The 22,010-nt window shown below is 43.3% G+C and overlaps 1 protein-coding gene across 2 annotated transcripts in view; it reads left to right on the forward strand.

Moving 5' to 3' along the window:
* INTS6 (integrator complex subunit 6) overlaps positions 1 to 19,498 on the forward strand; it is a 35,257-nt gene extending 15,759 nt beyond the window's left edge. The window contains exons 5-18 of one of the 2 annotated variants that reach the window (XM_075266019.1): positions 600 to 783; positions 2,340 to 2,465; positions 7,897 to 8,051; positions 8,611 to 8,763; positions 9,452 to 9,584; positions 11,841 to 11,935; positions 12,020 to 12,130; positions 12,401 to 12,616; positions 12,702 to 12,828; positions 13,668 to 13,810; positions 14,669 to 14,897; positions 15,958 to 16,320; positions 17,763 to 17,856; positions 18,843 to 19,498. In XM_075266019.1, the coding sequence (XP_075122120.1) occupies positions 600 to 783; positions 2,340 to 2,465; positions 7,897 to 8,051; positions 8,611 to 8,763; positions 9,452 to 9,584; positions 11,841 to 11,935; positions 12,020 to 12,130; positions 12,401 to 12,616; positions 12,702 to 12,828; positions 13,668 to 13,810; positions 14,669 to 14,897; positions 15,958 to 16,320; positions 17,763 to 17,856; positions 18,843 to 18,936 (2,223 nt within the window). In that variant the 3' untranslated portion in view covers positions 18,937 to 19,498. Of the gene's footprint in view, positions 1 to 599; positions 784 to 2,339; positions 2,466 to 7,896; positions 8,052 to 8,610; positions 8,764 to 9,451; positions 9,585 to 11,840; positions 11,936 to 12,019; positions 12,131 to 12,400; positions 12,617 to 12,701; positions 12,829 to 13,667; positions 13,811 to 14,668; positions 14,898 to 15,957; positions 16,321 to 17,762; positions 17,857 to 18,842 lie in introns of those variants that run through there. The other variant, XM_075266020.1, reaches the window with a different exon arrangement.
* The last annotated feature ends 2,512 nt before the right edge of the window (positions 19,499 to 22,010 follow it).

Raw genomic sequence — 22,010 nt, forward strand, 5'->3', positions numbered from 1 at the left:
GCACAGGAAGTTCTCAGCGAGCACCCTCTGCTATGTGTACAGCACAAGCTGCTGATGTCTCATCTCCCTGCTCTCACGCACAGCAGACAGTGCTCGCTGAGAACTTCTGGTGCTCGCTGAGAACTTCTGGTGCTCGCTGGAGGCTAATTAGCATATGAATAAAAACTGGCTCATTCAAAAACTACTGAGGGGATTTACGTACAAAAGGTATGTGTGGAATAGGCGTTCTAAAGGCTTTGCAAGTATATGTTTAGTTAAAAATGACTTTTCCCAATGATAGAGCCCCTTTGAAAGGGGTTTGCCACAAGGCATCTTATTCCCTATCCTTATTCCCTTTCTTATTAGTTGTCCTTTATATAATCCAGTAGGGGTTTGGTTAGGGGGCTATCTTTCATTGAAGGTTTTCACTATTCAGTGGATAACACAATTAATGTTAAGGTTCTTAAACTACTTTGGTACTTAGATGGACAGATCTATCAAAATGCGGGATGGAGATCATCATGGCAGCTGGATATTACCCTTGTACCAGATTTTATAATCCTTTCCCTTTGTACCTTTCCTTTTGTCTCTTCACATTTATATTGTGTGTTCTTCCTTAGCTTCACTTGCCTTTAAATTCTCCATTGCCTGGAAGTGAGTTAACCAAGGAGCCTTTTCGCTGGGATCAGAGACTTTTTGCTTTAGTTCTCCGACTTCCTGGGGCAACATCTGTAGAGCAGGAGCAGCTGAATACTGTTCAAGTCGATGAGTCTCCCATCACTCCTATGTGCGATGTCACAGGCGGTGAGTATATTTCACCATAAGATATAGAAAAGACACCTAGCGAAACTGACTGGTAGACATGTACAGAAGGTCTTCCCCTGTAAATTATATACTGGGCAAACAAGTTGTTCAGAATATAGGAGTAAGACCCATCATGAAGATTATGATCTCTTGGACCTTCATCTATTGGCAGCGTGAGGGCTTAGGAGTCGCCATTTGCCAATTGAAATATTCTGTGAATATACTTAGAACGGGATATTTCCATCTTAGACACTAATGACATATCCACATGGTATAAATGGACTTCACGGAGCTCCGTTCGATCGGTGGTATATGAAAGGGTCTTAAAGGAGCTCTATCAGAAAAATTATACTGTATGAGCCCCACATATGCGTGTGTTCAGGCACCGCTAATCTTATTTTAACACCCCCGTTTTAAAATAAAACATATATGTAAATCATACCTTAGTGTGCACGCTGGGCGGTGATGCACGGTCCAACGTCATCTTCTGGCACGCCTTCCTCTTTCTTCTTCTTTCGGTGACGTCCTCCGGTCCTGGCTCTTCCCCGGCTTCATCGTCCTCTTCTTCCGGCGGGATTGGTTTAAATTTGGCGCGTGCGCAGTAGCGCTCCCTCTTGAGCGCTACTGCGCATGCCCCGGTGCCATTTTTTCTCAATGGCAGTTCTCAATGGGATACTGAGAATTTTCAGTTCACCTTAGAAATACACGAGCGTACTGCGCATGCGCAGTACACTCGCGAACTGCCATAGAGAAAAATGGCATGGGAGCCTGCGCAGTGCTACTGCACATGCGCCGGATTTGAACCAATCCCACCGGAAGAAGAGGACGATGAAGCCGGGGAAGAGCCAGGACCGGAGGGTGTCGCCGAAAAAAAGAGGAAGGCGTGCCAGAAGATGACGTTTGATCGTGCGTCACCAAAGAATACCTTTTAAGGCTTGGTTTAAAGGATTGTCCGGTTATAGAGGAAGGGGTTTTGCTTATTTAAAAAATAACCCCCCCCCAAAAAAGTACTTATTGAGTCTTTAACCAAAAATAGTAGGTCCGCACTCCTCGGGTTCCATAAGATATCTTATCTTATGGAACCCGAGGAGTGCGGACCTACTATTTTTGGTTAAAGATTCAGCTGTGGAGTTGCCTTATTCAGTCCGGAGGTTAAAGGCCGTGCACCCGGAGAGTTATCTTGGAGCATACTTATATGGTGAGATCGAGACTTTCTTCTTTTCTTTCGCATCTGTGAAATGTTGTACTTATTGAGTCCCCTATTGCTACGTTTTGGCTGCTCCTTGCCAGTGTTGGTTGACGAGATTGCAGCACTGATGTCATGTTGCCGCTAGTGTTCGTGTGATGTCATTGCCCTGTAAAACTCCAGCAGACCCTGAACCCATAACCCACCCCCCGCCTCTGATACTGAACAGCCACTTTAATGTGTGTAGTAATGTCTGCCCTGAAAGCGTCCCTTCATTGTCAGGTAGAGTTGGCTTATTTTTGCTCTGTGCTTCCTTTCTGCGTTTGACCTACTTATTTAATGTAACGTATCACTTTTCCTTGTCTGTCAGGTCGTTCATATTGTGTTTTCTCACAGCGAATGTTGAACCAGTGTCTGGAGTCATTGGTGCAAAAAATTCAAAGTGGGGTTGTCATCAATTTTGAGAAATCTGGTCCTGATCCCCCACTTTCTGAAGGTTAGTAAATGTTGTGTGGTTTGTATTTATTTTATTTTTTTTCCAGTCCTTCGTTTTAACCCTTTAACAAAACATGTTTTCCCTTGAAAAGGGGCAGAAGAGCTTCACAATCTCCCTTTCAGATTACAATCCTGTTGGTGACTGGCATTGTTTCGTATGAGTAGCTTAGGTTATACAAGGACTCTCGTGAACTGTAATGGCAGTAAATCGTTTTTTGTTGTCTTAGCAACTTAAAAATTGGTAGCGAGCACAGTGCGAAGCCTGTATGGAAGCGCACAAACTCTGTGTCCCTCCAGAACTGCCCGCCTCTGTGTGGCGCTCCAGATCAATGTCGTATTATGGTGGTGGTTTCCTTCAGAAGCGGTTTCTAAGGGAGAATACCTCTTCTAGTACAGCATCTTATAGAACAGGGGTCCCCAACGACCAGGCTGTGGACCAGGACTGGGTCATTGGGGTTTTTTTTGCTGTCCATTGGATGGCAGGCTGGCTTCAGTCTTAGGGTAGCCGATGGGCTGGACTCCATCCTCCGGGTAGTGTGGCATCCTATAGCTGCTAAGGACGCCGCGCTACCTGATATTTTACACATTACCATAGCAATGTGACCTAATGCAAGGTATCCAGCCTCGATGTCTAGTGATTCGTTATATTTGCTCAGAGGCTTGTGTCATGACCTCCTGCACTGCAGAGCATCCTGACGGAGAACCTTCCCATCCACACAATGGAGCCTGACTATAACCCCACCCCCTTATGACCAAAGCCCCGCCCTGCCGGGCCATGGAAGAGTGGTCTTGCTTGAAGCTGGTGCAACAAAAGGTTGGGGACCAATATTCTAGCACATGCTACCTGTGGGTGCATGGAGCCTTGAAGTCCACTATGGTCGCTTGGGATTCCTTTGAGTGCAATATTCTGCTCTGAACAACTTAGAAGTTTGTGATCCTATTAATATTATAAATGTGAAAGTTTGTGGGTTTGTGTGTTTGGATGTTTGCATGTTCGGATGTTTGTTCCTCAATCACGGAAAAACCGCTCCACCGATTTGGCTGAAATTTTCCACAAACATAGTTAATACACCCGATTAAACAATAGGCTACTTTTTGTCACAATAGCGCACATACGTTTTTCCCAGGACCCCCACAAAACCCAAACTCACACCACTATCTCTGCAATCTCACACACTTTGGATCCCGATTTGGCTGAAATTTTCCACAAACATAGTCCCTACACTCGATTGCGCAATAGGCTACTTTTCGTCACAATAGCGCACATACGTTTTTCCCAGGACCCTTTGGATGTTCGGATGTTTGGCGGTCAATCACGCAAAAACCGCTCCACTGATTTGGCTGAAATTTTCCACAAACATAGTTATTACACTCGATTAAACAATAGGCTACTTTTCGTCACAATAGCGCACATACGTTTGTGCCAGGACCCCCACAAAACCCAAACTCACACCACCATCTCTGCAATCTCACACACTTTGGACCATAGCAAGCCACAAAATTCCTATTGCCCTCTACAGCCTCGCCCCTAACCCCACACACTCACATATACATATACTTTACCACTTTGCCCCTCCCCTTAATGATACTCCAGGAGGCTCTCTTTAACGCTCCGGAGCAGCCATGTTTGCCGACCCCCACCACTCTGACAATCCGCGACACCGCCCACCCATGTCAATACCCCTAGGCGGTCTAATAAATGGAAAAAAAAAAATTAAAAAAAAAGTACAAAAAATATAAAAAAAAATAAAAAGGATTAAAAATTCAAATCACCCCCCTTTCCCTAGAACACATATAAAAGTAGTTAAAAACTGTGAAACACATACATGTTAGGTATCCGCGCGTCCTAAATCGCCCGCTCTACAAAGTTATACAAATATTTTTCCTGTTCGGTAAACGCCGTAGCCGGAAAAATGGTCAAAAGTGCCAAACTGCCATTTTTTCACTGTTTTGATTCTGCTAAAAATTTGAATAAAAAGTGATCAAAGCAATAACATTTCCCAAAAATGGTAGAACTACAAAGTACACCCGTTCCTGCAAAAAAAGACGCCCTATACATCCCCGTACACGCAAGTATAAAAAAGTTACGGCTGTCGGAATATGGCGACTTTTCAAAAAATAATTTAACAGTTTTGGATTTTTTTTAAGGGGTCAAAATGTAAATAAAACCATATAAATTTGGTATCCCCGGAATCGTAACGAAGCACAGAATACAGGGGACATGTCATTTTGGCTGCACAGTGAACGCCGTAAAACCAAAGCCTGTAAGAAAGTCGCAGAAATGCATTTTTTCTTCAAATCCACCCGATTCTGAATTTTTTCCCTGCTTCCCAGTACATTATATAGAATAACTAATGGCGGCATCATGAAGAAAAATTTGTCCCAGGAAAAATTAAGACCTCATATGGCTCTGGGAGCGGAGAAATAAAAAAGTTATGGGGTTTAGAGGGAGGGGAGTCAAAAACGAAAATCAAAAAATGCCATCGGCGGGAAGGGGTTAACTTCAAATACTTCTGTCCCAAAGTCACTATGTAAAGTTTCTCACAACACCGTATATATAGCAGCTCAAATACAAAGTAACTTCAACACAAAAGTCTCACGTATTCTCTGAATGACAGCAAAAACCAGATACAAACTTACATTTCATATCCCATACCATATACACAGTACGAAAACCTTACCCGCGCCTGTATATACCCACTGCTACAATCACCGCAGACCAAGTCGCGGGTACCAGCTAGTTTTCTATAAAACTTAATGTACAAAAGTTCTACAACTTTGTAACTCCCTTACATTTAGGCAGTGCACTGTGAGTAATGCAGTGCAGCTTGATAGACCTTTCACTTATAGCATTGCCTCTATTTGATGCAATCCCTTCTACTTTTCAGTAATATCTACCTTTCAGCCTATTGTGTGGGATTGTGTTCTCATTCACAGATGACAAGTGTGTGTGTGTATATATATATATATATATATATATATATATATATATATATATATATATATACACACACCGTATATATATTGTTACCTAAAACCAAACGTATATTAGAAAGCTGTAAAACTTATTTCTACATTCATGAACCTAAATTTGGTTGAAACTGGAGAACCACTTTAGGGCCCTTGTTGGAAACGTGCAGCATTTTTGGCTGCTGTTGTCACAAGCTGTGTTTTACAGTGAATGAGATCTGATATTGTATAATTATTGCTACCATTTCCAGACCCTGTAGGGTCACGGGAAATGGAAACAGCCAGATGTCAGTCAATTTATAAATCTTTAGAAGGATTCCAAGGGGGAATAGCATTCTTAACCCACAGGTAGTTACAATCATTTGCTAAATCGGTTATCTTGGGAGAAATTCTTCAAGGAGTTTTTACACTAAAAATATTGATGATCCTAAGTGGTAAGTCATCGATATCAAATCATGGGGATTTGACATCTGGCACCTTCACCAATTAGCATTTCTCACCGCCGGATACACAGATAATGGAGCAGGAAGCGGACGGCGCTGTGAGTGGCGCAGGAAGCGGACGGCGCTGTGAATGGTGCAGGAAGAGGCTGGTGCTGTGAATGGTGCAGGAAGTGGACGGCGCTGTGAATGGGCAGGAAGCTATCACTGCTCTTTTGTATTGTGGCTTAAATGAGTCACTTTAGCTGAAATGCCTCTTGAATGGGAGCTGATCTGCAGTACCTGGCCACTACACAGATCAGAGATGTCTGCTTCCTGCGCCATTCCCTGTGTATAAGCTGATCGATGGGGTTGCTGGGTGTCAATACCCTTCGCTCTCATATTAAAATATCTACCCTTAGGATTGTTCATTAATATTTTTTGTCTTTTAAAAATTCAGTTTTTGCTTTTGATGTGTCCTAACAGGGAAATGGCGCACGTCCGCAGCCCATTAGGGCGGGTTCACACATGTGCCCGTTTGCCGCTTTGTGGGTTTCTGTCTTCTACCAACAGGAGACGAGAACCCGGCAGTCACTGTCCGCCCATGAGTGTCTCCTGGTCTCTGCGGCGAAAGTTTTTTTGTTTTTTTTAACCGGACACAAAGTCCTGCATTGACCAGAAGACGCTCACGGGCAGACACTTTGCAAACCCATTCAAATGAATGGATTTGAAAACTGACTGCCGGTCTCCATTTCCCGTTCCAGTTTCTCGGGCTGAGACCGGGTGCTGGTGTGAACCTGCCGTTTGTGTCTGGTGCAGGTTCAATCTGAATCATTTTTTCTAGTAACCGTGTTGCACACAAATGACACAATCTCTTCCTTTGTACTAAGGATTCTTTTCACATATGTACATTGCGATTTTCAGGCACAATTTGGTCCGGTCTCCTTTATATAACTTCCCATTCTCTCAGCACAGATATCTGTTATATTTTCCCTATCTAGCAAAACCCTGGAGTCCCATCCCTGGCTAGTTAAATGAGCGTTTATTCAGGGATATCCCTTTTGCTGATGCGTGCATTGTCGTAACACACAGCAGCAAGAGCAGATTGAGTTTTGTTATGGGTTTTATATTGCTATTCCTAACCCTATGATATACGGTGCCAAATGAAGAGGCTCCCACTGCCACTATTCAGATCCTGTTACACATCTTGCGCCTTGGAAGACGGCGTACAGATCTGCTGCAGTGGTGCTTTCCTGCCAATAAGTTACCATGGTGATTGAGCACTCTTTATGAACCTCAAAGACTCGTTCCCCGACCTGTAATATATGATTTATATTGGCAAGAGGGCTTTTAGAGTACATGTTGTAAAAATTGGTTATTCCCATGCAGTGTCTTTTCTGGCCAGCTGGCATGGACTTAGAATGATAAGATACTTGAATGAAATCCGCGAGGTAGCGGGGAGGACGGTATTCGGTATGGGGAGGGGGATGTCTTGTCCTTAGGTTTTTGGATCACTTCACTTCCTCTGGCTGTGAATGTCCTATACGGCTTATCTTACATACTGGCAAGAGCTGCCATTCTGTTACCGACAACCTATCTGTAATTTTGCTTTTCAGCATTGCAGTTCTCCTATGCTGTGTGCTTTGTGAGATCAGTAAAAAGCTTGTGTGTTATTTTGCAGCCATTTCTTTACCTAGTCTATCAGTCTAAAGAATACATAAAGGACCTCTATATTTTAAATAGCTTTTTTTTTTTTGTATACATCCCCTGTGCACCTATATGGCCCCACTTTCAGTTGAATAGAAAACAGAGTCCCAGCCGCCTGCAACTTCCCTCAGGTGTTAAACCCGACAATTCCAGGGCTCCTTGCATTTAGAGAAAGGGGTTGGTTGTTGTTCTTGCAGTCCTCTGAATGCATCCTTGACAAATTGTAAACTTGACATGTTGTAGGATGTTTCCACGAGGCTTTAATATTCGTTCTGTACGGATACGCATGCTGTTGTGTCCACATTAACATTGCTCTCTAATTACATTGTATTTCAGATGGAGTTACAGAAGCCGTCAAACCAGTCGGACCTCAGCCGTGGCACAGCTGTCGCAAATTAATCTACGTTAGACCAAACCCGAAAACCGGAGTACCGCTGGGCCATTGGCCGATACCTGAATCGTTTTGGCCAGATCAGAATTCTCCAACACTTGTAAGTTCGGAAGGACGCTGAAGGACATTGCAGTGCAGACAGCTTCATAATCACATCAGGAAGAGAGCATTGACATATAACCCAAATCGCTAAAACATGAACAAAATGCATGAATTTTTTTAAAAAAAATGTGTATATATGATTCATGTATATGTGTGTGTGTGTGTATATACATATATATGTATAATAATAATTATATTTATATTATAATATAATTATATATATATATAATTATATTTATATTATAATATAATTATATATACATATATATATATTGTAATAGAATTATATATAATATACAATTTTATTTATATTATAATATAATTATATATACATATATATTGTAATAGAATTATATATAATATACAATTTATTATTATTGCACCATTTTTCAACTTTCTTTTATAGACTTGTTTTAGGCACACACATTTGGGCACATTTTCAGCAACAGACTTTATCCTGTTGATGCATATATGTAATTGGGAAGTGGGGAAGGTCCATAGTCCTCTGTGTTAACTATTTTTTTTTTTTTTTTTTTTTTTTTTATATCTATTTCTAGCCCCCTCGAAGTTCTCATCCCATTGTGAAATTTTCATGCACAAACTCTGAACCCATGGTTATTGATAAGTTGCCATTTGACAAGTATGAATTGGAGCCATCGCCGCTGACGCAGTATATTCTAGAAAGGAAATCCCCACATACTTGCTGGCCGGTGAGTGGATATCGAGATGTGCCTTTTTATTTCTAAACAAATTTCTCTGGGTCACCTTCAGGGTTTAATTCGGAATTTCATGCAAATCTGTGACAAAATCCTCATTAGACCTGACCCCTGTGACAATCCTCATCAGTAGCATGCTGCTACTATTTTTCATTGGAGACTCTGCTGCAGAAACTGACGAAAATCAGCGGAGAGAAAAAAAATATTGCGCAGATTTCTCTCTGCCAATTTCAGTATAAAAATGACAGACGACTTTATAATCTATGGAGTCCACGGGTAGCCTCTGTTTTAGCAGTCCGGTTCTCAATCATCCAGGTTCCCTCTGTAGGCCCAAGCGATGGAGACTAGAGATGAGCGAACACTGTTCGGATCAGCCGATCCGAACAGCACACTCCATAGAAATGAATGGATGCACCTGGTACTTCCGCTTTGACGGCGGCCGGCCGCTTAACCCCCCGTGTGCCGGCTACGTCCATTCATTTCTATGCAAGCGTACTGTTCGGATTGGCTGATCCGAACAGTACTCGCTCATCTCTAATGAAGACCCGTGCACCTAGCCGAAGTGAAGCGGTGTGTTTTTTGTTTTTTTTAATGTGTATTCATTAATCCATCTTGACTTCTATAAAGTGTTTCTTATTCCATGAACTACTTATACTTTATCATATACTCTTTTTATTTCAAGGTGTTTGTGGTAAACAGCGCTAAGTACAGTGAACTCGGTCATCCTTTTGGTTACTTGAAGGCCAGCACTGCCCTAAATTGTGTCAATCTCTTTGTGATGCCTTATAACTACCCCGTCCTCCTACCCTTATTAGGTAAGCATTTGCAAATGTTGTTGTACCGGATAAGGTTAACCTCTATCGGTATATCTTCACATGAATGCTCCTATTCACTGTAAATGTCAGAATTTCTTATTTATTATGCAAATAGCCTTAACAAATATTCTAGACCTTTGATGTTGAGGGACTGATCACGTTACCCCTGTTTGTAAATGCATTAAGCAGAATTCTGCCGTGGACAAATTGTAATATATACAGCTTTGTGACTCTTGTGCAGAAAATTAGTTTGTATTTTCACGCCATTCTCACTCCAGAAAATTGGGGTAGGTTAACCTAAATGCCTGTACACAAGATCTATGAAATGCAACTTTTTAAAAAGTTGCAAAAAACCTTGTAAGCTCTTTCCAGTACAGGTGTGGTGTGAAAAGTGGACTAATATCTTAGAACAGGAATGTTAGAATTACAAATGTTCCAAATCTATCAAAAGTTTTGCCACTTTTAATAAATTTGGCACATGATATATAAGCAGACTCCAATGAAACTGACTTTATGGGGTTTATCTAGGGGTTAATAAAGCTTGTCTGTGCATTCCCTGGTTTGGTTAAACTTGGCACATAGATGGTTTGTAAACTGGATTAACACACGGGCTACTTTTTATCCCGGTAAATGACATGGCTTCACAACTGTTATGAATTTATGTTCATATACCATATTACACTGCTCTTGGCAGCAGCTTAGTTTATCTCCGCTAATTACAGAGATAACAGACCTGGCTTTATCAGCAACCTGCAAACACATAGATAATGAGTCCATTGTGTACAAGTATTTGCATATTTTCTGATCTGATCCAGTCAGTGTGCTCATAAACCCCTTTAATGCAAATTGGCAGTTTGCCAATTTTAAACATGGGGGGGGGGGGGGATTTAATTTGTCTCAAAATCCTAAAACAACGAGAGCTATGAAGGTAGCCGGAAGTCACAGATGATCACAGGGATCATCAACGCCAACAACACACTCATTATATGGTGTCCCAGCGAGCTGCTGAAATGCCGGAACAATCACAGGCACGGTGTGAGGAATAAGCTCAGCGGCAGGACAGCTTGAGAGCTACTGGAGCGGCGAACCATCGACAGCAGCGATTTGCTAAACATAGGTGGATCATGGGGGCAGAGGCTAGTTAATAATAAAACATAACCAGTGCAGGGAACATTGGATACCTCTCTAAAAACTCCACTATCTTTACAGTTCCAGTCTGAATATTGCCTTTAGGGGTATAGGATTTTTGTAACAGTCCTTTCTTGTTCTTTATAAGTTTTTGTAAGCAAATCATGTACCCTAGGATAATTCCGCATTCAGACTCTCTTGATCTCTACAGAACAGCTTTGTGAAGTATTAAGGCTGTGTCCTCCTTTGCTACCATTTTTATTGTTCCAATCAATGTTCTCTCTAAGCCTTTATAGCTAGTGAAGCGGGGCGCTGTTCCTTCTAAGCCTTGCATCAAATACATTTTAACATATTATACAGACCTCTTGTTAGCTGTAAAGCAGCCAGAAACACAGGACTGCATGGAATCCAGCCAAATGGTATTAAAGAACATCCTGGGGTAGGGCTGTAAAGGGTGTAACGCTTGTGGCATGGAAGAGTTTAGGTTTATGACCGTGAAAGGGGTTAATGTCAATACTGCTATACTGCCTTTAATTAAAGGGGTGGTGTCTCTGGCCCTGACGGTTTTGCTGTGGAAGTTGTGAATGCCAGTGTTCCTGATGATCTTGGTCCGTGAAGGAAGTTGGAGGTTTTGCAAGAAAACAATATTGATCACTTATCCTTGGGGATACTCATTAATATCAGATTGTTAGGGGGTCAATACCCAGGAACCAATCCAACCCACCCAGCTATTCCCAGAAGCCGCCGCCATATGGACAACAGAGCTGGAAGCAGATGGCACAGCCACTGCACAGAGAACCAAGTTATTGCAGCCCAGTAGCCATTCACCTGTATAGAAGCTGAGGTGTAGTAACACGATACAACCACTACACAGAACAGCGCTATCTGCTTCCAGCTTTGTTCACCACACAATGATTTCAGAGAACTGATTAATGGGTGGCCAAGATGTCAGACCCCCAGCATTGCATATTGGTGAAACTCAAGCTGGCTGCAAGGAGGACAGACATCTGAGTGGGGATGGCTTCTTAGCTGCAGAAGATAATGGATAGTTAATGCCAAAAAAAGTGTCTGTAAATGTATTCCGTACCTTTTATGCTTAATCCATCTTCTTGTCACTCTTTTTTCCAGATGACTTGTTTAAAATCCACAAGGCTAAACCTTCCCTGAAATGGAGGCAACTTTTTGAAAACTATTTGAAAGCAATGCCGCCATACTACATTGGGGTAGGTTCCCCTGTCCATGTCGTACATAAATGTACTGATAGCCGAACCTCAGCCTGCTCTTCACTCAATGTCTTGTTTTTCCAGCCTCTGAAGAAAGCATTAAGGATGATGGGTGCTCCAAACCTCATACCAGAAAATCTGGAGTATGGACTGAGCTATAGCGTTGTCTCCTACCTCAAGAAACTTAGCCAACAGGTACGGGGTGAGATGTGTGTTTTCTGTGAATACTAGGTGCCGTATTACAGAATGAGCGCCACTTTGCAATGACCTAGTTGGCCGACAAACGGCTAGAAATCTGATCCGGCGTCTTACAAAAAAAAAAAAACCACTTGATGGAATTTCAGATATTCTGCAACAGTGAACTTTGAAATGGCAAGAAATTCGGCATGTGATTTGGGAAAGTTACGCAATGATCACAAAAACGTCTATAGATATTTTTAATCGTTTTTTTTTCTTCTGCTTTAGGCTAAAATGGAATCCGATCGGGTGATTGCTTCCATTGGGAAAAAATGTCCACAAGAAACTGGTATCAAAGTCAGAAATGGCACAAGTGTCCCCTCGCTGGCCGTCAGGAAGGATTTTAAGCAGTTACTTCAGGAAATCACTGGAGAAATGCCCCAGAGAATGCTTGAACTGAACATCAAGGAGTTCGCCGGCTTCCAGATAGCCCTGCTGAATAAGGTCTGCTTCTATGACGTGTATCTGCTACGTTCCAGCATCTTATATACGTTCCCATGCTTATGTGTGTTGTGGGTTTTTTCTGTAGGACCTAAAACCACAGACTTTTAGAAATGCCTACGATATCTCAAGAACTAACCTGTTGGATCACCTGACCCGAATGAGAGCAAATCTCCTTAAGTCGTCACGCAGGTTTTTCAGTGGACAAGACGAAGGTGAGATGGTGCGGTGGTCAGTTGTAGAATTATATTGGCATTTATTCCAGACTTTCCTCCATTCGGGCAAGGACTGCAAGTAAATGCTGACTTTTTCTTTGCTTGCTGGGTGGATGGGTTTTTCTTTGTCGTATATGAGCTGCTCTTCATTTTCTTATACAGACACATTAAGGATGAATTTACTGCAGCTGCTTCTCCCTCCTCTCCCCGCCACCTTTAAACTAGACTAATTTCATATGTAATATAGTTATAATTGTTAGATTTTTTTTTTTTTTTTTTAAGTGGCTAAGGTGGTTTCTGAACCTTTATAATGTCTCCTGGCAGGGTAAAGGGGAATTACAGGCTGCTGCATTATTGATCCCTATGTACCGTATATACTCGCGTATAAGCCGAGGCCCCTAATTTTACCACAAAAAAACTGGGAAAACTTACTGACTCGAGTATAAGCCGAGGGGGGAAATGCAGCAGCTACTGGAAAATTTCAAAAATTAACATGGTCGCAGTTTTTGGGTGCAGTAGGTGCTGGGGAAGGGGAGGGCGTGTTTTGGTTGTCTGTTGGCCCCTTCCCTGAACTTGAGGCCTCCCCCCCCCCATATTTGGAATTCAGCCTGGCTGAATATAGGGTATCTGCAGTGCTCCTATTAACCCCTTCTTGATGGAACAGGAGCACTGCAGATCCCATAATTATATATATAATTTTTTTTTTATTTTTTTTTTTTGCACTATTATACAAGTATAAGCCGAGGGGGCTTTTTCAGCACAAAGTCTGGGCTAAAAAATTCTGCTTATACTAGAGTATATACGGTTACTTATATATCTGTATCTTAATCCTTCTACAGACCAGATACACAGTATACCCATAGTCCAGATGGGAAACTACCAGGAGTATCTAAGAACTATCCCTTCACCACTAAGAGAGTTGGATGCCGATCAGCCCAGGAGACTGCATACATTTGGAAATCCCTTTAAACTGGATAAAAAGGTAAAGATTCTCATGGGTGGTCCCAACATTACAATTTATTGCTATACACAGTATAGAAGTGTCTGATTGTAGGGTTTCGTACGAGGATTTGTGGCATTTCACTGGTATAAATGGAGTGTTAATAGCCAGGTTAACATGGAATACAAACACATGTTTTGCATCACATGGCTCTTCCTCATGCAGGAATGAAAAGTGCCATATTATGCAAAACGTACCATGGATATGATTCACATTCATCTGTTTAGGTGCGGGGGTGCCATCTGACAGCAGTATTGTGGTACTATTAATCTTAGTACAACCTGTTAAACCTAGATGTTACTGAGTAGTAATGGTTTTCTTTGTATTGCTGAGGATTGTGCTGCCATGGTGGTTGTGTATACGTTGTGCTGTCACACTAGTCACTCTTTGTGACTGATGTAGACTGCTCTTGGCCATCTTAAGCAGTCCCATAGACTTTTAATGGAGTAGCAGCTAACATGCGTGATGTGTGGCTCCTATTCTCTAGTTTCTCTTCTCTAGATCCACTCACTCATCCTGCGTTCATAGACTATGATTCACAGTCAACCCCTTTAAAGTGTTTTCAGTGCTGCTGAGTGCTTTGCCTCCTAATGTAAATTTCCCAGCAGAGTTATATTAGTGATACATGCTGTAGGAGGACACATTAATTTGGGGTAAATTGAATAGAGAACTTTAGTTTTGTCATCAAAGGTTTGCTAACAAAGTGACGCACTGCTTTTATATTGCACTTCGCTGATTCTGATGGATTATAGTTGTTTTTTGGTTGTGTTCTTATCACTCATTGTAACTACTTTGATGAATATGTCGTGGATAAATGCTAAATTCTTATTGTTTTTACAGGGGATGATGATTGATGAAGCTGATGAGTTTGTGTCGGGTCATCAAAACAAGCACAAACGACCGGGGGAACCTAATATGCTGGGGGTCCCAAAGAGGAGGCGATGTATGTCTCCATTGTTACGTAACCGACCCCAGTCTCCTGTAAACAATCACATAGGAGGGAAAGGTCCTCCATCTCCTGCAACCCAGGCTTCAGCAGACTTACAAAAACCAGGGGCAATAAATAAACGTATGTATGATTCTGGTTTGTAGCATATTTCATAGCACCACTTTGCAAATAAATCATTTATTTTAAAGAGGACCTTTCATGGTTTGGGACACAGGCAGTTCTATATACTGCTGGAAAGCCGACAGTGCGCTGAATTCAGCGCACTGCCAGCTTTCCCGATCTGTGCCCCGGGTAAAGAGCTTTCGGTCCCGGTACTGTAGCGTTTTACAGTCAGAAGGGCATTCCTGACAGCCTATTAGGTACGTCCTTCTTCAAAGCAGCGCCTATTGCGCTGTACAGTGTGAGCGGGGAGGAACGCCCCCTCCCCTCCTGATAATACTCGTCTATGGACGAGCACTGTGAGCAGAGGGGGGGGGGGGGGAGTTCCTCTCCGCTCACACAGTACAGCGCAATAGGCGCTGCTTTGAAGAAGGATGTACCTGGCTGACTGTCAGGAACGCCCTTCTGACTGTAAAGAACTACAGTATCGGGACACAGGGCACAGATGGGGAAAGCCGACAGTGCGCTGAATTTAGGGCACTGTTGGCTTTCCAGCAGTATATAGAACTGCCTGTGCCCCAAACCATGAAAGGTCTTCTTTAAGTTTGACGTATTATCATCAGTCACAGAGAGAGGGCAACACTTAACCAAACAGCAAGTCCTGAGGCCTTGAGGCTTGTTGTGTTCCTAGTGCTGACTGGGTGAAAGTTCCCAAGGCTATGGAAAAACCCAGTGACCTTATCGAAGCAAGGGAGTTCTTTAATCCTGCTGTAGTCACTCTTGACCTTGGCCATTAAAACATGACCTTGTACAGTCAGGTGCCTTAGTGCCTACTGTGTAAAGGCATGGTAGCCATGATGGGGTTAATATTTCGGCTCTAACACTGGCCACTGAAGGGAATTATTGTGGTATATTCATACCTACATATTTCTTTTAGATGCAAATAGGAGATACATTTGTCTCTACATAGAATTTGGAGTTCTATGTACTAAAAAAATCTGACTACTATAACGTTTATGAAGCTGTCACCTTGTTTTGACCCGTTTAGATTAATCTTTCCAACTATCTCTTTTTATTAAAGATCCTGGCTTGCATAATACGTTGCCAACAGAAAATGCAGAGAATCACGTTGAAGACCGACTTTCCACAGATGCGTTCATGGATGGTTCAGACCAGTTTGACACTCTGTCCCAGGTTTCCTTAAACTCTTTGGAAAGTGCTGGATACTCCACAGATGATGGAGACTCTGATGGTTTTGGTTCTAGTAACTCTGATCTGTTTATTGGAAATTCAAAGAGTCCCGGAGAGATGGGAAATTGCTTTGGGAATGATACAGCTGCATTTACACACAAGATGAGGAGGTTGCGGCCCTGTCGGAGCTATGAGGAGGTCAATATAGAGCTGAAAAGTAGAATAATGAAAGAGATCAGGAAGCCTGGAAGAAGTAAGTACTGTCTACATATTATGCATCTTGACATCGGATAAGTATCCTTGAAAGGAGTTTGGGTCCAAAATTCTTTGTAAACCAATGCAATGTAAGGTAATAGGAGCACAAACACAGCTTTGTAGCCAAAAACTAATGGCCCCATTGTAAAGATTTTCCTACAGATACCGTATTTTCCGGACTATAAGGCGCACATAAAAACCTACGATTTCTTCAGAAATCGTAAGTGCGACTTATAGTCCAGTGCGCCTTATATATGGATGGAAGCGGCGGCAAAGTCTGCGTGCTGCTTCCATACATACATAAAAGGCACCGTAAGGGTGCATTCACACTACGGAATGCCGGCGTTACAGCAGGGCTGCCGGACACTTCCTATTCATTTCTATGGGAGCCGGCATGCAAGCGCTCCCTATAGAAATGAATGGAAAAAAGCAGTCCATTCATTTCTATGGGGAGCGCTCGCATGCCGGCTCCCATAGAAATGAATGGGAAGTGTCCGGCAGCCCTGCTGTCACGCCGGCCTGAAACAGAACGTGAAACTTACCGAGCGGTGCAGGGCGGGCATTCAGGCCTCCTCTTCCTCCGATGTTCCGTCCTTCTCCTCCAGCGCTCGCTGATAATGGCCTGGGCGCATGCGCAATATCATAATGCTTCTACTGCGCATGCGCCCAGGCCATTATCAGTTAGCGAGCGGCGGAGGAGGAGGACGGAACATCGGAAGAAGAGGAGGCCTGAATGCCCGCCCACCCTGCACCGCTCGGTAAGTTTCACATTCTGTTTCAGGCTTTTATTTTAAAACGGGGGGGGGGGTAGTTTAATCTAACTTTTACGGTTGGGCTCTATCAGCATGATTTTGCTGATAGAGCCCCTCCTCGCCTGCCGAGCGCTTCCAATAGAAGCGGCTGGCACGCGGGGGGTTAAGCGGCCGCTGGCAAAGTCTGCCTGCCGCCGCTTTCAATAACATATAATGCACACCGGACTGCGACTTATAGTCCGGTGCGCCTTATATATGAACCGAGACGGACTATAAGGCGCTCATGGGCAATGCGCCTTATAGTCCAGTGCGCCTTATAGTCCGTAAAATACGGTAGTTGAAAATGCTCTGACTTGGTGCTCTGTGTCTTCGTGTCTTAGCCATGGTTGACATCTTCATCCTCTCCCTGCATTACAGTTGTCTGTAGGCAAATCAGGCCCCTCCCCTGATTCACTTGCAGACTAATTTGCATATTCATAAAAAGATGATTCTCCTTATTGCTTTATCCTTTGAAGCTGCAGCGTTATGCTTGGTATGGTGGCGGGGCTGGTGTGTATGAAGGATCAGGCGAGTGAGTTTCTGCAGAAGTTATTATAGGAGAATGTTTTCTAGAATGAATTCCTAGAATGGCTGAATAACTCTCGTGTGCAGTCGTGTTTCAGGTTGTCTTGTGTTTTGTTCCCTTTAGAGTATGAGACCATTTTTTCATTGTTAAAAGATGTTCAAGGGACTCTGCAAACGCGTCTAATCTTCTTGCAGAATGTTATCAAAGAAGCGGCCAGGTGAGTACGGCACGAGGCTACTAAACGCTGTACAGTGACAATGTCACTTTGCAGCAATGAGGTTTTGCATGTGTTTTTACTATACAAAGACTCATTGCTAACTTTAAAGAGGACCTTACACCATTTGGGGCACATGCGGTTTAATACACAGCTATAAAGCAGACGGTGCACTGAATTTAGGGCACTATCAGCTTTCCCTTTCTGTGCCCCCGGTGAAGAGCGATCGGTACCGTAGCTGTTCACTCTCAGAGGGGCGTTTCTGACAGTCAGATCATGTGACTGGGGAGACATATATGGGGTCGTTGATGTAGCCCCACCGAAAGTAGTCACAGGGTGTTAGTTCATTCAATTGCGGAGGCCTGTGCAACCTTGGTGAATTGTTTCCAGCATTTCAGATCCAACATTAAGCATTTCATAAAGGTTTCTGAACATCCAAATGAGAATGTGGAGGGAGGTATCACCATCCTGCTGATGTACTATCATCCTTATGATTTGAAGTGTATAGATAAAACTTAGAGTAACTTTTATTACATTTTTGCTATAGTTACAAATACCAAGTCTATAGTTTGGCACCATTCTTATTATATCGCCCTGTATTGCAGAAAAATCTTACAGGCTCCTTTCCTCTTCTCCTCTTCCTAAACTGTTCACTTACTATAAATTTACTGCTCAATCTGTCTTGGGAGACAAGACAGACTCAGCCCAGAGGAATAAGAAGTTGGTAGGAAACCACCGAAGAGGCAAACACACAGGTGGTGGGGCAGTTTACAGCTACACTGCTCGGTTATGCTGTATATTGTACTCCGTGCTGTTGCTTGCCTTGGTGTGTAGGAGAGCATGAGCAGAATCTCTTCTCTCCTGTGAATGGGGGACATCATGGCAGCTAGTCGCCCACTAGATCAGGAACAACGAAGAGCTAGAAAGCCTGCAACCTTCAACCTATACATAATGTGTCATCTGTAAATATCATTCTGTCGACGTTTCAGGTTTAAAAAGCGAATGCTGATCGAACAGCTGGAAGGATTTTTAGAAGAAATTCATAAGAGAGCGAATCAAGTCAACCACTTCAACAGCTGTTAAATGGCCTCGCGGAGACCCTTCTGTCTGTATTGCGTGTAAAGTACGTGCACAAATGGACATCCATCGTGGCCAAAATAGTCTGACCTGTCCGAACACTGAATCGATCCACTTCAATATGCTTCCATTTTTATGTACATGGATAGTATCAACACGATGCCTTCAGTGGAAGAATGGGAAGTTTTTAGGATGATTCCGGTGATCGCTGACCTCGCTATGCTGACTTCTCTCAGGTTTCACAGCATACTCTCCACCTCGCCCGTAAGTGTATCACTGGCTGCTATCAAGGTATTTGCCAAAATCTTAACCGGCTTGTTTCGAGGTTGTTCAAGAACTGATTTTATAGAGTTGGGAGTCTGAACTGTCCGCCTCTGACGTGCACGCTTTCCACAAGAGACTTTTTAAATGCAGTAAAATGCAATTTGTCCTTGATACATAGCTAGACAGAAGCACACGTGTTGAACAAGGTAATATTTTGTACATATTATTTTGAATATATTATTGTAAGTTGTACAGGTGTATTTTGAAAACTATTTAAAACGAGGCACTTTTGTTATTCCATTAATAAAAAAAAAAAAAAGCTCTATTTTAATATTCGCAATATGAGTGTTTTTTTTTTTTTTTTTCCCCAGAAGTGTTTTTAGCCTCTGTTCACACGAGCATAATGAATTTCACAACCTCTAGCATAACCGAGCCCAGGCATTGATGGGACGGACTAAGGATTACATTCACACAACTTACTAAATGGCTGTGATGGACAGAGGGGCCATTTTCTGTTACAGCTGTGGGCATCACTTTTCACGGATTACTCAGTTTTGACTCTCTTTACCAATTTGTATCTCTCGGTGTGCCTTTTTTTTTTTTTTTTTTTTTTTGAAAACCCATCAAAACGGACTTAGAAAATGGACAAAAAATATTCAAAATTGGTCTATTGAAGTTGACGTTTTCTTATACGCTTTGAACACCAGGTGGCGCTATATTGTGCAGTAATGCACACACTTCTGCTTAGGGTTTTTGGCAAACAATAAAAATCTCAATTTGGGGATATAGGTGATTTTTATTTTCAAACCTGTGTTTTTTGGGGTTTTTTATTTACTTTTAAGGGAGGGTAAAAAAATTCACAGTATCATGAAAAGAAGTTGAATATATACAGTAGGGCAGGGGTGCTCACACTTGTACAGGGGTTGAGCTACTTATAAATTGACCAAGTCAAAATGATGTACTGTGTGGGCAGAGCCTGGGTCTGCTGTGTGGGTGGGGCCCACAAGTCTAACAAGACTGGGCGGGGCTTAAGTCTAAGGGGCGGGGCCTGTTATGATGCAGACGTTCTGATTGGCTCAGAGGTCACATGGCACTACCCGGGCACAGAGCCGACACCACTGCCAGTAATGCCAGTGCCCGCAGCACAGACCCCCAGCCTGGAAGGCTCCTGCCCGCAGCCGCCTGGGGAGCGCGTCATCCCCCGGAGCTGCTGCTTCTGTCCTGTGTGTCTTGGCGGTGGAGCCGGGGGAAGACTTCCCTCCCCTCTGCCGCCGAGACATACGTGACAGAAGCAGCAGCAGCTCTGGGGGATGACGCGCTCACCGCTCTCCAATCTGACATGGAAACTAGGCAGGGCTGCAGTGATTTCTCTGGGAGCTTCTGGTATCTTCTGCATTTACATCAGCATCTTTCTGTTCCTACAACTCCCAGAATTCCTTGTTCTGCACTCAGAGCTGACTCGCACTCTCCCCTCCCCCCTTTCTCACACACTCCCCTGAGCTGGGCGGTATTAAATACTGCTAGAAATCTGACTGCTTCATGAATTCAGAACACTGTGAGCTTTGCAGGTAGGTGCTCAGGTGCCGTGTAATGCAGTGCTGTTATTTGGGCACTGATAACCCTCCACTGTCAGAAAGGCTCACCCTATTGTACAGCGATTGTACAGCGCTGCGGAATATGTTGGCGCTATATAAATAAAATTTTATTACCCTAAAGCCTAGCTTCATAGCTGGGCTGTGCGTTACACATCCCCAGCAGTACAAGGCTATATAAGAGTGTGGTTATTTATAATTTATTATACATATGACTTCTTTGAAAAGTAGTTTGATTTATTATTCACATTCAGCTGACCAGAAATGCAGCACTTACAAAAAATAAATAAAAACTAGAGATGAGCGAGTAGTATACAATTGAGAAGGTATTCGATCGAATACTACGGTATTCAAAATACTTGTACTCGGTCGAATACCACGCGGTAAACGCAGTAAAAATTCTATTTCCCCTCCCACTTTCCACGGCGCTTTTTTTCCCCCCAATAAATGTGCAGGGGAGATGGGACAGGAACTAGGACAACGTAGGCATTAAAAAAAAATGTATACAGTAGTGAAATATTCGAAAATTCGTAATTCAATTCGAGTAGACCTCAATATTCGACTATTCAATCAAATACCTACTTGATCGAATACTACTCGCTCATCCTACTAATATTATAAATGTGAAAATTTGTGTGTTTGGATGTTTGTTCCTCAATCACGGCCAAACCGCTGAACGGATTTGGCTGAGATTGCGCACATATCTGGATGGTGACCAGGAAGGCTACTTCATAGGCCGCTCCATCCCCTGACATCACGACCGCTACCGGTGAACGTATGGTCCGGCTATGCTGCAGGACCTGAGATGTCATCCCAGGCCCTTCAGCAGGGCACCGATGGCACAGATAGGTCCGCTGCATCCTGTGGGCGGGCCGATGGTCAAAGTGCGAGCTGGAACAAATGGCGGCTCGCATCGCTGCGACGCTTGCATGCGGGCTGGCTGTGCAGGAAGAGCCAGTCGGGTGTGCACAGTCTGCACTTCGGAAACAACGGTGCATACCCGCAGCTCCAGAGTGACGCGGACACGTGGCCTCACTTGCTGTGGCAGGGCAAGTGGATCTGCTGTGTGAGTAACCCAGGGGACTGTTCAGTGCCGGGGGCCGCGGTAGATGACTTTGGGGGCACGGGGGTGCGCAAGAGGGGTTTGGGGAGCCAGAGAGGGGCCCAGGGCCCCCTTAGCGGGTTTGGGGGTGCGCACAGGAGGAGTGGACTGCGCTACAAGGG

The sequence above is a fragment of the Leptodactylus fuscus genome, chromosome 2 (genome assembly GCF_031893055.1).
Source record: "Leptodactylus fuscus isolate aLepFus1 chromosome 2, aLepFus1.hap2, whole genome shotgun sequence".
Lineage (NCBI taxonomy): Eukaryota > Metazoa > Chordata > Amphibia > Anura > Leptodactylidae > Leptodactylus > Leptodactylus fuscus.